At 39.4% G+C, this 16,730-nt stretch overlaps 1 protein-coding gene across 6 annotated transcripts in view; it reads left to right on the top strand.

The window, feature by feature from the left end:
- The window catches only part of NALCN (sodium leak channel, non-selective), a 244,939-nt gene that overhangs the window by 116,357 nt on the left and 111,852 nt on the right, over positions 1-16,730 (top strand). For all 6 annotated transcript variants that reach the window (XM_075740769.1, XM_075740787.1, XM_075740816.1 and 3 more), the window contains 2 exons: positions 9,755-9,886; positions 15,928-16,095. In XM_075740769.1, coding sequence (XP_075596884.1) covers positions 9,755-9,886; positions 15,928-16,095 — 300 coding nt within the window. The remainder of the gene's footprint in view (positions 1-9,754; positions 9,887-15,927; positions 16,096-16,730) is intronic.

Below are 16,730 nucleotides of genomic sequence, written 5' to 3' on the forward strand. Positions count from 1 at the left end.
CTACCTTGAGTTTTACATAGTAATCAGATGAGGTAGAAGATGGAAACAGAAGCACAGCAAAGCGAAATGTAGAATATTTTTCAAGCCGGGACAGTTTACTATCTATGCTGCTCTTTCTGTGAGACCAGTGTCACCTCTGCTGCAGCCAGTTAACATTTATAGAAAGGTTTCCAATTGTATATTCTAAAACTTGCAAGAGTTATGATGGTTTGGGTTTGGCTGGGTTTTTTGGGGGGAGGTGGGTGTTTCCTTGAATATCACCATACCTTCTGTATTATCTCCTGCAACTGGTCACAAAAGTTATCTATGCTAAGGTGATCTTAATGTAACTAGAGTTTCCAAGGAAATTTTTCATTGGACTATGGATCTTAGAGTCTTTACATTCGTCTCTACTACATCACTACCCTGAGAAGTTTCTCTCCCATCATAAAAAATATGAAAGCAAGTCTCTATAGCCTGAACTGGTGAAGAATCACGCTGTTCTCGTTGCACTGGTTCAGGCAGCCTGTACTGGAAAGCCAAGACTGCCTGCCATCAGCAAGGTTAATAACATTTGAGCTGAGATTGCTGACTTGTTTTCTTTGCAGTATGTAAATGCCACTCCTTTCAGTGTCTTTAATTAAAAACTCACCCTTCACCTTGTTTCCCCAATGAAGTTGAATTACTTGAATTTGTCTAGCATCTGGAAGTTCCCCTCAAATACACTAGATGATATCTCAGATTTACAAAGGTTTTTACTATCCCACACTAATATGTAACTGCATCAATGTAAGATATTTAAAAGCCTGTTCCCTTAGAATTTGTGGTTAATGCTTAATAATTTTCAGAAACGTTCAGATTGCAGAGCATGAGAATAATTTGCTAAATTCTCCTTACAAGCATATCTTTGTCAGGCAGTCATAAAGTAAGTTGAAAGCAAAACGGTTTATAGAAAATTAGTTACACAGCTTGTAAAATGCTCTACAATGTTCTGCAAACAAAAGGGAAAATTTCCTGCAATTTCACAATTTTGTACTTGCTCAGATGGCCATTAACCAACAAGATGAAAATCAAATTTATCCTATTCAGGCTATGAATTATCTATGATTAGCAGTGTATAGAATGTGATTTTCTAAAGCTCCTTTCATAGTCAAGGTATCTTTAAGCACTTTAAAAAAAAAAAAAAAAAAAGGATAAAATAAACACCACAAGTATACTAAACCTATATAGGATCAAAAAACTTGCCCTTTTCTTTAGACCAAGATTGAACCTTTGCTCAGTGACTCTTAGAAATCATGTCACATAGAATCCTAGAAGTCAAGTTTTCTTTGCTATTTCTAGTTTTGTTCCAGGACCAGTACCTTATAATAATTTCTGAGACATGTGATGTCTCCTGCTTTGAACATCAACTCAAGATTGGCTAGCACCTTGCATGACTGTTTCCCATGTTATTTTTTTAGTGGTATGAATTCTATACATACAACTTAAACGAGCCCTGCTGTATGAAAGCTATGATCCCTCTACATGTACTCAGAAGTTGTGGTCCAAGCTCTGAAGAAATTGCCAAAAAAAAAAAAAGAGATAATTTACTCAAAACACATTTTCATTTTTTATTTGACTTACTGTGTTCTGTGTTGCTGTAATGAACTTGAGTCATGCTTTTTTAGATCTTCTGAACAAAGGTTCTGTATTCTGTGAAACTCTGTGATACCCCTATGACCCCAGCTAATGGGGCTTTAAGAAATCATCGTATACCATAAGACTTATGGTGCAGTCACAGAATGTACCACCACCACAAGTCATGGCGGTACTGTGCACTGAAATAAGCTGGGAGTCATATTTGCCTTCATGCCACTGCAGTGATATGAGCTAGGTTGCAACAGGCCCATAAGTAAAAAAGACTGAATTAGCACAAACGTAACATTTGCAGTTGTGATAACTATTTGAAAATATCACCCAACTCTTTTGTGCCCATCTAAACAACAACTTTAACAAATCAAAATCTATTCTAGCTACCAGACAGGATGATCTTCCAGTAGACATATGTAGGCATGAGTACAAATAACCTACACTATCATTAGAGCGATATGTACAAAATTAACCACAATAATCATGTAACCAGTATAAGGTCTTTCAACAGCCATAGCTGGAAGCTTGGCTGGAATCTTTTATCAGGACCTAGCTTCTTTGGGCGAATAGCAAAAGCTAATGAAGATGAAAAGGAGCTAAGCAGCTTTCCTGAGCCATCCTACTAAAACGTGGAGGAGGAGATGCTATTGTTTTATGAAGTGTTAAAGTATATCCAAAATATAAAGAGACAGAGGTACAACTGCGTTTTTCCAACAGTTGTGTGTTGATGAATACACAACTAAAGAGTATCGAAATCGGGAAAGAAGCTGCTTACCTATATAGTGATTATCAAAGTCTTTTAGTTAAATGATATTTACACTGTTCATTAATTGGTTGGTACTTTTGAGAGCTACCCTGCCAGTTTGACAATTACACACTCTAAGCTTTTCACACACTAAACGACCAAAATAAGCAGAGCTTTTCTGCATATCAAATCCTCACCGTGTCTTGCTCAGTACTAATAAGCTTGAGGGCTTTGTCAGTAATTTTTTATTCTCCAACAAGCCAACTTGTCCTCTTTTTTTTTTTTTCCTTTTCTTAGACCATCACCAAGAGTGTTAAGTATTGTCAAATGCAGCATGAATTTTCACATGGTAATATTGAACATTACCAACCTGGCCAGTTTTGAGTTAGTAATACCAGGGCGACATGACCCATGTGGTTTTTTATTATTACGTCAGTCAGACCGTAAACGTTTGCAACACTTACCTGCTTGCTTAGTAAGCAAGATCTATTATAGCCTTGCAACAAAAATCCCATGTAAAGGATGGTGGTACAAGGAATGACCTGATGTACTTATCAAGCCCCAAAAAGGGGTTTAGCATTAGGAAAATGTAGTTGTGTCTTCAATTATTCTAGTTTGCATCGTGACTGCTTTCCTGAGCCAGGGGCTGTGTGGCCCTGGCTGTGTAAGGTGGCAGCTGCTGTGGATTTTCTCCATGGCAGTGAGCTGGCAAAGGCCAGTTTATGTCACTCATCCTCCCTCTGCCGTGCAGGGAGGTGGAAGGAGTATTAGAGCAGCACTCCTGGAGTGACAGAGACTGCTTTAGGCCACGCATGGTAATGCTCCATAAGACTAAGTGATCCATGTAGGCTTCTCCTGTCAGCAGTTCCAGTGTCATTGCTTACTGGAGCTTTTGGGTGAACCCAGGATATTCCATACAATTCTTCATTTAGAGTTCCTCAGCTGTAACAAGCACATTCCTAATGTTAAATAAATGAGTAGTGTTTTAAAAGTCTTTTCTGCTTTCATGAAATTCCCAGCTACACACAAAGCAAATCCTGAACTCCTTCGTGCGTTTCCAGACACTGAAAGAATTTGGATCATTAGTGGTTGGTCATGTATTGTTTTTTATGGCCATTGCATCTTTAATGCACTGTGCCATCCACGTTGTTCACAGTGTCCTGAACACTGAGAATCGTCATCCTGCATGAAGCCAGATGCCAGTATTAGAAGCAATTCATAATAAACGTAAGAAATTCTTCACTGTTGTAGTTGATTGATGGTAGCAACGGGACATTTCACTTGAAACTGCTTCAATACAGCTAATCTTAAGTCCACTTTAATATTAGACACAATTTTCCCATCATGCAACTAACTGACAGCAACATCAGAACATTTCTTTCATCTTATTCCTACACAGTTTAAGAAACACACATCCAAGGGCTGAAAAAGGTCAGTAAATTAAACAAGAACAAAAACTGGCATTATGTCTCTTCTTTCAGGTTTGCACAGAAAATTTTCCATGGCTGTGTGCTCTGAAAAGGGCTGTAATCCAAATGACACGCTGCTGATCCGGTGATCCAAAATGATTTTTAAGGCTTGGGCAAGTGCTGTGGGCTAAATTCAGCTTTCTCTTAGACCTTGCTCCACATACAGAAATGTGGAAAGAGACAGTGAACTCTTATGATCAAACATTACAGCAGAGGTGCAGTTGAACCATTTCAAGGGTACAAATCCAAATTAAAATTCTGTGATGCAGAAAGAACAAACTTAAGACAGATTAAAGTAGGGGGAAAGTTGGGCACAGTAGGTGTGTGAGCCAGAGCACTGTGATTGATCTCCTAAGGATATTGCAGGCTGTGTCTCTGTCTCTGAGAGGTGAACAGGAAAGATGCTTATCATGCATAGTGTTCCTGACAAGTGAGCAGCTAGATTCTGACGTGCTGTAGAAAAAAAATTAAGAAACACAGGGGCCAGTCTGGCCCCCGTGAGCAGGCCAGTCTTGGGATTTAAAAATAACAAATTTCTTTTTTGGGTCTCCTCAGCATTGTGTTTTTGCTGTGCATGTGTATTTGTTCAGATACCGCCACCTTGCTGGCCCCGTGGGCTCTCTGTCTTTCTGCCAGCAGCTAGCTGCTTTTCACATTGCCTGCCACAGCCATTTCCTAACCTGCTGCCTCTAGCCAGCTGTTCCTGCCTTTACGTAGCCTGTGCCTAGCTTCTACCCTGTCTGAGCCTCCTCCCTTATTGTCTTGGTGTTGAATTGTGTTATGCCAACATAATACTCTCTATTAGCTAAATTGTCTCCTTTCAGTTTAGTTGAAGTGGGAAGGTGACCTTTAGTAATTGACAAGGAGCTTTGCTGACTTTTACTGAATCATACTGCAATTAAGATATTATTTATGTTATTACAATTTATTTTCAAGCATTAAATATACCACTGGAAAATCTTTTTTATGAGTGTCCAAAGGTACAGACTGTATGAGAAAGTATGCATATATGTACATGTATACCAAGGCAGTTTATGCATTTTTATTCTTCCTGTATTACCATTTTGCTTCCCTGTTAGTTTTTGAGACAGGAGAGAAAAGTTCATTTGACAGCCTCATTTACTAGTTCCTTTTAGCAAGTCCTTTCACAATTGAGGCAGAATACTTGGTTACTATGAAGGAAATTTTGACACTATTAAAAATACAGTGTAAAATATGCAGAGAGACTAACTATCTGTTTAGAACTTGTGTAAAATAGAAATGTGCTACCTGTTTTGAATCACACCACTGACAAAAATGCATGATTGATGCCAATAGCCCTATGTTCAATTATTGTATTCTTATAGCTTGCCTCATGGATTAAAAATAAAAGCAAGACCTCATTTAGCCACTCTATTATTTTGATGACTTCACTGCACTTTAGACATTGTTCTTAGCCCAGGCTTCTTCTGTAAATTTCTGTCAGGCTTTATCTCCTAAGCCTCCCTTTCTAGGTTGGAATATACAACCATTTCATGCCACTAGGGTCAAAAGGAAGCCAGCTTGCATGAGGAGTGTTGAGCTGTCTTAGTCTCCACTCAGCTTCAGTTCACGCAAACTACCTTAAAACACCAGTGAAACTCAACAGGACATGAATTCTCCTGTAGGCAGGTACAAGTCTTTGCTAAAAGCCTGAACGAGTGCTAGTCCTTGCAGCCTCCCATACTTACCATATCGTGTTCTAATTTGATCACAAAAAAACCCCAGCAGTATGAAGAGTGGCTTGGTCAAGACCCTGAGCTCCAGGCAGGGTTAAACATAAAATGTAAATGTGGACACTTCTTTATCGATGTAACAACCTCAGCTCACCAAAGACTGAGACAGTATTTTACAACTGTATATATGAATCTTCTAACACATTAATATATCTTTACAAATGTAAAAGTGTGTGTTACTTAATTTTTGCATTCTTCTATGACATCCTCACATTCACAAGCCCTGGTTCTCTACTCTGATATCTGCTACAAGGGCAGCACAGCAGGAGACAATCCAGATTTCTGGATTTCAGTGATGGTAACTTCCTAACACATGTGAGCTGATGAGGGCAGGTATTCTGATTGGACCTCATACATACAAACAAGGAGGAAGTGGTCAGGTTGTGACGTTCAGGGCGGTCTTGGTTGCAATGACCGCAAGATTGTGGAGTTCAGGATCCTGCAAGGAAGGAACAAAGCCCAAAGACAGAACCACAACCCTGGTGTTCAGGAGAGCAGACTTTTTCATGTTCAGGTATCTGCTTGGAAGAATGCCATGAGATACAGTTCTAGAGAGAAGAGGGTCCAGAAGAGCTAGTTGATTTTCAAGGATCTCCTCCTCCAAGCTCAAAAATCGTCCCCTTCCAAGCACAGGAATTTAAGCAGATGTGGCAGGAGGCCCACATGGATGAACAAAAAAGTCTAGACAAAACTCGAAAGTAAAAAGGAAACATGCAAGAGGTGGCATCAGGGCCAGGTGGCCCAGGAGGAATACAAAGATTCTGTCTGAGAGTGGAGGGATAGGGTTAGGAAAGCCGAAGCCCACATGGAGTTGAATCTGCCAAGGCGCATGGATGGCCAAAAGAAGGGCTTCTACAGATATAAGAGCAGCAAAAGGAAGTCTAGGAAAAATGTGGGCCTGCTGCTGAATGAGTATGGGGACCTGGTGTCATGGAAATGACTGAGGTACTCAATGCCTTTTTCACCTCTGTCTTGATGAGTAAGACTGACTTTCAGGAATCTCAAGCCCCCGAGACTTGTGAGAAAGTGTAGAGCCATAATGCCTTCTTGGTGGAAGAGGATCAAGTTAAGAAACATTTAAACAAACTGGACATACAAATGCATATGGAATCTGATGAGAAGCACCCATGATTGCTAAGGGAGCTGACCATTGTTATTGCAAGGCCACTCTTGATTCATCAATACCCTCTTTAATGATCTGGATAATGGCAAGGAGTGTACCTTCAACAAGTGTGCAAATGATAGAAAACTGGGAGGAATGGCCGATACACTAGATGGTTGTGCTGCCATTCAGAGGGACCTCGATAGGCTAGGGAACTGACCAAGCAGGAACCTCATGACGTTCAACAAAGGAAAAAGCAAAGTGCTACACCAAAGAGGGAATAACTGCATGCACTAGTAAAGGCTTGGCACCAATCAGCTGCAGTTTAGCAGAAAAGGCCCTGGGGATCCTGGTGGACAACAAGTTGAACATGAGCCAGCCATGTGCTCTTGGGGCAAAGAAGGCCAACAATTCTCTGGGAAGAATTAGGAAGAGCATTTCCAGTAGGCTGAGGGAGATGATCCCCTCTACTCAGGCCATCTGGAATGTTGTGTCCAGTTTTGGACTCTTCAGTACAAGAAAGATGTGGACATACTGGACTGAGTCTATCAGAGCGCCACAAAGATGGTAAAGGGGCTGGAGCATCTTCCATATGAGGAAAGGCTGAGAGAGCTGCAGCTGTTTAGCCTGGAGAAAATAAAGGTCAGGATATCTTACCAGTGTGGAAAAATACCTGATGGGTGGAAGTAAAGAACATGGAGCCAGGCTCTTCTCAATAGTGTCCGGTGGTAGGATAAGAGCCAATGGGCACAAACTGAAAGACCAAGAAGTTCCATTTCAACATGAGAAAAATTTTTTCACTGTAAAAACACAGGATGAGGTTGCTTAGGCAGGCTGTAGAGTTTCCATCCTTCGAGGTACTCAGAACCTGACTAGATGTGGTCCTGAGCAACCTTCGGTAGGTGACGCTGCTTTGAGCAGAGGGGTGGAACTAGATAATCTCAAGAGGCCCCTTCCAATCTCAGAGATTCTGTGATCTTATTTTTCTTCTGTCTCCCAGTGGGACATTGTCTAATTTTGAACATCTGAACTCAAGAAAACACTCTTTCATTGTGGAGATGGTCAAGGAGCGGAGCAGGTTGCACAGGCAGGTTGTGCAGTCTTCATCTATCAAGATATTCAAACCCTGACTGGACACAGTTCTGGAATACCTGCTCTAGCTGACTCCGCTTGAGCAGGCAGGGGTAGACTCGATAATCTCAAGAGATCCTTTCAAACCTGTATGTGATTCTGTGAATATAGACTGGTACAGGCACACATAGTCTCTAGGAAGAAGTTGAGAAGAAGCAGAGTTCTTCCATATTTTAAGTTTTATTCTGCCTGAAATTTTGTCAGGCACCTTTACATATAAACTCAGGAGCAAATAAAAATGGCTTTTTCCAATGTGAACACAACTTGAATTTACACACAAAGAACCATAATGGTGCATAACTTATGTTGTGTTTGCAAATAAGCATTAATGACATAAACTGTATTACTTGTGAAAGATTGTAAAAAATATAGATATTAGTGACCATTCATTCAAAGATGAATGGTCAAGATTCAAACACTACATTCTGCCTGTTTAACTCCAGCTTCTACTGGAACAGCTGTGGCTGGCCCGGTGAGGGCAGTGGTTAAGTTTACAGGGTAAATCATAAGTCCATGCTCTTTGTGGTGGAGGCCGAGAAGTTAGTTCTTTGAAATTCTGGCGTACCTCTTACCACTACTGTTTTGGCAACTCATGGATGTAAACTTTTGGCCAGTGCTGCATGCCTCCATTTCTCTTTTCTCTTGTGAGATTGCAGCAGCAGCGACACAAAGCATTGTGTGCACAGATACATGAATTATCTGTGAATTACTTCACAGGTCATTGGCCTAGATGTGTATATCTACTAAATGTAGATATGTTTTATACTTTTAGGCAATAGTTTGACATCAGATGAATACCATATTACTTGCCTTTCTTGAGCAAAAGCAATGCACAAGATAGAGTTGATGTTACTTGTTCCTGAGCAATAAGTCATTAAGATCTGCATGAAGAAATCATAGTGAAGGAGTATTAACCAAGGCAACTGAGTAGTTACAGGTACAGTTTATGCTTTAAAAACGTACTAAAACAATGAATATCATATTAAATTATATTCATTGATTCAATGATTAAATGAAAAGGCTCTGGGGGTGCTGGTCGACAGCTGACTAAATACGAGCCAGCAGTGTGCCCAGGTGGCCAGGGCAGCCAACAGCATCCTGGCTTGTATCAGAAATAGTGTGGCCAGCAGGACAAGGGAAGGGATCGTTCCCCTGTACTCAGCTCTGGTGAGTCCACACCTCGAGTCCTGTGTTCAGTTTTGGGCCCCTCACTACAAGAAGGACATTGAGGTGCTGGAGCTGTCCAGAGAAGGGCAATGAAGTTGGTGAAGGGTCTGGAGCACAAGTCCTGTGAGGAGCAGCTGAGGGAACTGGGGTGTTTAGTCTGGAGGAGGCTGAGGGGAGACCTTATCACTCTCTCCAACTACCTGAAAGGAGGTTGTGGTGAGGTGGGTGTCAGTCACTTCTCCCAAGTAACAAGTGATAGGATGAGAGGAAATGGCCTCAAGTTGTGCCAGGGGAGGTTTAGATTGGATATTAGGAAAAATTTCTTCACTGAAAGGGTTATCAAGCATTGGAACGGGCTGCCTAGGGAAGTGGTTGAGTCACCATCTCTGGAGGTATTTAAAAGATGTGTAGATGTGGTCCTTAGGGACATGGTTTAGTGGTTGGACTTGGCAGTGCTAGGTTAACTGTTGAACTCAATCATCTTAAGAGTCTTTTCCAACCAGAATGATTCTATGATTCTATAAATGATAAAACTTCAGTAAGTAGTCTATTGGCAAATAAAAAACTGAAAAATAATTAAAAAAAAAAAGAAAAAAACCCCACAACCCAACCAGTTGAAGTAATACATTTGAATACATTTTAAAGACTAGTAAATTACAGTCATGTAAAGAAGCTTTATAAAAACATATTATTATAACTGATTATGTTTTGACAGTGTAATAAAACTGTATAATACATGTGGTCTGACTCATTTTGATGATAAAATTTTCTTTTGCAGAAAATGATGAGGTCATCCGTGTTTCATATGTTCATACTAAGCATGGTGGCTGTAGATGTGATTGTTGCTGCTAGTAACTACTACAAAGGAGAAAATTTTAAGAGACAATACGATGAATTTTACCTAGCTGAGGTGAGTATGCTGAAATGACCATCTGTATATTTTTCAAGATAAGCCAAAGTAGAAAATGTGAATGTCAAGCACATTTTAGTACGTAATTTTTTTATTCCCTTAAGCATTCCAAGAATTTTTTGCTAACTTGTTCAAGTTCCTCTGTCTGACAATGGCTGACAGCCCTATCTTACAACCTTTTGAAAGGTAATTTCCTGAAACAAAATGTCAGTGGTAATGAGCTGAGGCTTAAAGTATAACGTCTGCAGGCAATGCATGGCTGCTGAGTTCCTATCTTTCCCTAGCAGGAGTGTAACATCCAGAAGAATTTAACTTTAAAAAAATGACAAAACACTGTCTTTAAAGAATATAGTACTTCTTCCTAAATCATCTTTATTCAGCATATACTTAGCTGCAAGAAGGCCCTTAAGCATAACCAAAATAGTGTTGCAACCTCAAGAGCACACTGCAAAAAACCCCCATTTATTCAGTCATGAATTTGGTGAAAGAGGAGGCTATGCTCCTGAACCAGTGAAGTAGAGGTAAAAAGTTTCTTTATAAGTGACATTCTCGCAGGGAGCCTACTTAAGTCATTAGCTGGTCAAGGATTTTACTGTAGAGCATGCACTAGAGATCCTAGAACCTTGCCTACATGTCTTTTTAGTACTGTTTAATTCAGTTTAAAAAAAAAAAAATAGTTGGTCTTTGGTACTAATGCACAGGCATAGTTTCAAATAAATATTTGTTTTTCCTGAATCAAGAGTGAAATCAGTACTGTAGCATTCTTCATTAAATATACTTATTTCCATGGGCACTGTGAATTGTCACTTTAGCTGAGTGATAAAGCCACCAATGCTGCAATTCACCGAGACCAGTTCTCTGGAAGTGTTGATCACCGTTACTTGGATTTGGCACGTGTCTAGCTTTATGGTTACTGCTGTTTCCCTGGCTTCAGTAATTACACAGTCCTTCTTTGGAGCCAGAGAGGATATTCTTAGTCTAGAGCACATGACAGCAGTATATTCCTTGTGATTCCTCCACCCACAAGGCAATACCAATGGTGGAGGAATCAGAAGTCAAAAATTTGATGATTTGTACTCTTGGGGTTTTAAATGTCTAAATACCTTTGAGAGTCAGGCTCAAGTGCCCAACTTTAAACCCTTTAGTCCGTAACATTATGAAGCTTTATTAATCTACCTTTTTTTAAGGGAGGTTGAGTTGATACCCATTTTTTAATTTATCTTGGTTTTAGAATTTGTGTCTGATCTCTTAAAAACTTACGAAGACAGATGCCATCACTCCAAACGTCCCCCCTTCCTACTTCTTCTCCCATCTTTATATGCTGAGCATGACATCATATGGTATGGGATATCCCTTTGGTCAGTTGGGGTCAGCTGTCCCAGCTGTGTCCCCTCCCAACTCCTTGTGCACCCCCAGCCTACTCGTTGGTGGTGTGGGGTGAGGAGCAGAAAAGGCCTTGGCTCTGTGTAAGCACTGCTCCACAGTAACAAAAACATCAACACTGTTTTCAGCACAAATCCAAAACAGCACCATACAAACTACAAAGAAGAAAATTAACTCTATCACAGCCAAAAGCAGTGTAATATCCTAGGCCAGAAACAAATAACTAAGTCAGCATTAAAGCTTGAGATCATGAACTTTTCATGGCAGGCATTTTTGCTTTATGCCCAGGACACAGCAAGTAGAGCCTGGGTTCCTAACAAAATAACATTAATTCTATTTATATTCAAAATAGGAAACGCTACATGTGCAATTTCTATTTTGGCACTGAACTTATAGTATAATTATGCTTTTATTTATCAGTGCTAGAAACACTCTCTTCAACATCTATTTCAAGTGTAGGGTTTTTTCCAATAGAAATACTTGCCAGGGTTTAATAATTGAAGATGAGTATGTCATGTAGACTAGTGTATTATAATTCTGTCCAATGTCTAGTTTTCTTTAAAGATATATTTTTCTGCCTCTGCATAGCTTAGATTATTGATTTATTAGTGGGGAGGCTGTCAGAAAATGCATTTACATTCTACATGTTTATATTTCTAAGTATATAAGGTAAATTGGTCTGGAATAGAGAAAGGTATTTTTTTATCTGTCAGGCATACTCTTTTGATGTCCATTTGTTGTTGGTTTTTTTGTTTGTTTTTTTTTTTACCTGTGATGCTTTTACTAGAGACATTATAAAAACCAAACAAGAACAAACCCCTAGTATCTTATGGAGGAAGTATAAAATACAGTATCAGAAAAGCAGAAGAGTAAAAAAAATCCTGGGAGAGAGGAGAAATTGATGAGCTGGGGTCATTTCCTACTCAGTTATTTTGAAATGTTCTTTGCAGCACAGGGCATACAAAGAAATTGTTTTTAAAGAGCCTTGAAGAGGCTCAATACTCAAACAATGTGGATTATTCCACAGTGCCTGGTTTGGTTGCTTGGTGAGGGAGACTGGTTGGAGCAGGGTGCACTGCTGTTGCTCCGTATTTTCCATTAGACTGGGCTGCAGGAAGCTTTCCTTTTCAGAGGGAGCTTACTTGAGCAGCCAACAGCACTGAGGATTCCCTTTGCTAAAGGAAATAGCCAGACAGATTAGAGCAAACACATCTGGCTTTCAGATATGTTTTCCAGAAGTCATCTTGGATGCTGCTGGCCTTCAGAGCAGACATGTTCTAATAAAGTAGCTCACACAGTCCATTCTATGGACCACACGTGGTAGCCTAGAACTGTAGAAATACATCCACTTAAATTCAGTAGACAAATCTAAGTGAAGTTACTCAGATACCCACTACCAAGAAAAAACCCACTGTTTTCTTTGTTGGAAAGAGAAGACAGACTCCAGAGAAAGGAGGCAAAGGTTAGACAAAAAGATTCAAGACAGAAATGAATTCTAAACCCAGATCCCATTGGTTGCCTAATTTTGTATGCCCAGTAGTAAGAGCTTCTGATGAGCATTTCAACTGGTATACATCAGCCCTGCAGATTAAGCAAAACCAGACTTTTAGCAGGATGATTCAAAACCCCAATGTGGTATCTGAGAACCTGGAAAGAGTAGAGTTTCAAACTCTTTTTGGTAATTGTTGTTGAGGATGTTGACTTTACCTGCTTAATACCTAGAGAGAATAGTGATGGATGTTTGGTTTTATGTGCAGTTGCCACATTGTCTTCCATTAAAAGAGGTTACAGACTAGAAGTCTTATTGGAGACATGTGAGATTCCTACAAGTACTGCTTTAAAGGATCTGAAAACCCGAGTTCAAAACCAGGTGCTCCTATACACTTCCTCCTCGGTTCCTTTTGCACTGCTGCCTTTGTGTAGCCTTTGCCCTGTCCTGACTGAAGGAAAGATCGGGTGCTGTGTCAAATCTGGTAGCAGGGGAAGTGCTGCAGGTCTCTGCCCTTAATCCCACTGATCCTACTCGGAAGAATTCTTGACTTTCCCACCAGCTTGATAACCTCTCAAGTAAGCCACAATTACAAAGAAAACGAGCTGGATCTGTCACTGTTGGGTGTTGGCTGATACTGAGCTCTGCCTCTGCAAAAAAATGTTAAGGGGCTACTCGTAAAAGTTAGTGTTGCTGAAGGCTGCATTAATAACCATAAAACTTCCAGGTGACTAAGTGGGAGGTAGGCCTCAGAGAAGCAGCCCACTCCTGGTAGCTCCTCTTTGGCCTGCCCAAAGCAAAATTGGCAACCTGGTGGCTAGTGGCTGCTCATCTGTTACACCTGCTTTTTCTGTGTGGGTCTGCTCTGGCTTCTTACAAGAATTTGCCTTTCCCCTGTCTCTACAGCAGTGAAAGGAGTGCTTTCAGTTTAAAAAAAAGTCTATAAAATTGTATTACATTTCACACCAAACAAAAAGTTCCAGTCAGATATTTTGAATCTTCTCCTGTAATTAATTACAAGGAACGAAAAAAATACAGGCTCTGTCAGCAGGAAGACAGGTGTATAAATGTAATCAGATGTTATGCAAACCGTTTGATACATTTTTAAGTACTAGTGGTTTGAATTCGTTTGACAAGCATGTAAAATGCAAATGATCCCGCCCACACATTTTTTAGAATAAATTAAAATACACTTAACATATTTGTTAGTCTTGTCCTAATGGGAAGCCTATGTGCTCTGAAGTATGGATGTGTGTGTATTTAAATGGCATTGTTATTCCACCTGCTCTGAAGCTGAATTCCAGCTGCTTTCTACCCACTGTTCCATTTTTCCTGATTCGTCCCTTTTATTCTTTCAGGACTCAAGTAGATGGTTTTTTCCTTTAAAAGTGAGCTTTCATTTTAAAATTTTTGATAAAACATTTTCCTTGTGTTTCATGTAGAGGGCTAGTTTCTTCAAACTTGGCTCATTGTTCTTCTTGAGCTCTTTGAGCTGCCAGAGCAAGGGCTGAAAAACTGACCAGATACATTCAAGAACATGAGCATGGAAGTGTCCCTACACGGTGTACATGGTTCCTTGTATGCCTGAAGTCACACAAATATTTCTTAGTAATATTTTTTCCCTAATGTAAGGAAATTTTTTGAGTGCTCTGAAGCATTTCACCTTGATTTAGTCATTCAGAGGACATTTAAAGCCTCATAACTATTTTGCATACCTTGAGGAAGCCCTATAATGTAGCTGGTGGCACTGCTCGTAAACAGCTGTGTGGACTAGTGGAATTAACATAGGACATAAGCTTCAGTATTCAATTTCCATCTCCACTCCTGCTTGTGACAGTCCTGTACACATGAAGTATGTGAAATTTTATTTAGCTATCACACAAAACCCCTCTTTCATGTTGATAAATATATTTTTGAAGGACTGGAGAGTTTAAATTTTAAATAATCTAAGTACTTAAGGCAGCATCCCAGAGATTGTCAGATTCAGGATTAAAATCTTATTCTCTAGCTTTGTTATCCCCTGCCAAGTCCAGTAAACCTTACGGCCCACAGTCAGTAAATCTCTCCATGTTAAAAGGCTGATAATGCTTTTGCTCAAAGGAGGTTTGACCTGTATTTTGTTAATGTTTGCACAGCATTTTGAAAATAGTAGTTGTATATAGATGCCACCTAATGTTATTTCAGTGTCTCTTTTAAGCCCCAAAGTATGTAAAAAATCAGAGGGGAAAATTGCTGAGTCAAGGAAAAACATCTTTTCCGTTGGGTTTCCTGGCTGCTGGAAAGTGAGGGAAAGAGTATCTCAGAGTATGTACAGTGGTAAATTAAGAAGACAGGTGAGGAAGGATTTTTGGTAGTGAGAGAAGAAAGAGAAAATAAATTTTGAAGATGTAAACCTATGCAAAATTGTCTCCCTTTTTTCAAGCTGAACATTTTGCATTTTAGTGTGTAAATATTTTAGGAGAGGCCTCTGGAAGAATCCCACGGTCATCCAGTGCCTGCAAGTAGATTTCTTCGCCTGTAACTTCCCACTTTACTCTCTTTGCCCAACTTCTTTAACACCATCTCTTTTTAAAATGGTGAAAGTTTACCAGTTCTGGACTGGGTTTGAATTTCCTCTTTTTTTTTAATTTATTTTAATGCTTAAGGCCCATCACCCCCTTTTTACCTATTTCAGCTGTTGTACTATGGACATTTTAGAAAATTGAAGTAGCAATTTTCAAACAAGAGATCTTTATTTTTTGCTTTGTTCCTTATATCTCTTAAAATTCTTCAGAGAGCTCATATGTGTTGCTTCACATTTTGAAAAAAATTCTCATCAGTTTTTCTCCTTTTCATCTGTATACACAAAACAAAAGGTCAACTGGCTGGATTTATTATTTCATGCCTTCCAAATTGTGGAATCTACATGTCTACATTGAAACTTCAGAAAATTTCATGAAGTGTACATTTCTAAGGAAGAATATGAGCCAATACGAGGAAATGTATTATTTATTGCTTATTCTATTTAGACTATTAGTGGGTTTTGTAAATATTATGGAGATCTTTATTTTTGCTATACAAAACCTTGATAGACATCATGACATGATGTCTAAAAAAAAAAGATGTCTAAAGCTTGTTAATTTAACTGAGTGTTTTGAACACCTCTTTCTTGTTTTATATATTTGTCTAGGTTGCTTTTACAGTTCTGTTTGATTTAGAAGCTCTCCTGAAGATCTGGTGTTTGGGTTTCACAGGATATATCAGCTCATCTCTTCACAAGTTTGAGTTGCTGCTTGTAATTGGAACCACTCTTCATATTTACCCAGACCTTTATCACTCTCAGTTTACATATTTTCAGGTATGATAACTACTTTTACATTTTACTCTATATACCAATTAAAAACATTACCCATCAACATTTTGCTCTCATTTACTTCCATTCTCAGACTACTGATATATTATCGACTAATTTTGAGAATATTTTTAAATTAACAAATATGTCTGTTCTTAATGATGTTTATTGGATTGATTTACAGAAATAGGCTTCTTTCTAACTTTGCTGAGAAGTCCTTTCTGTTTCCAGTATCTCCCATTTCTTATCTGAACTATGCTGTTCAGTAGGTTCTGGATTAGTTTATTCACTGTCCTCCGTTCAGCCTTGACCTGTTTACAGCATCACCTTCCTGTAGTGTCCACCACTGCTTTCCTCGCTTCCGTGCCTGAGGCCTCAGTACACGTGCTGGTGGTTCTTCAAATCTTCATCTTTGTGGCAGTTACGTGCTTAAGAGTCTCTGCTCCAGTTATTGGGGGTCTTCTGAGGTCACTTCTCCAGAATCATCATAGTGTTTGTTTTTATAGCTCTCCAGCCATTCCTTATCTGGAGGGAAAGTGTGTTTATTGAGGCTCTTCACACATTTTTACTTTTGGGAAGAGCAGGAAGGAGAGACAAAGAAAGACTGATTATTAATTCAGACTTCTGATTCTTCCTCTGTC

Source organism: Balearica regulorum, chromosome 1, assembly GCF_011004875.1.
Source record: "Balearica regulorum gibbericeps isolate bBalReg1 chromosome 1, bBalReg1.pri, whole genome shotgun sequence".
NCBI lineage: Eukaryota > Metazoa > Chordata > Aves > Gruiformes > Gruidae > Balearica > Balearica regulorum.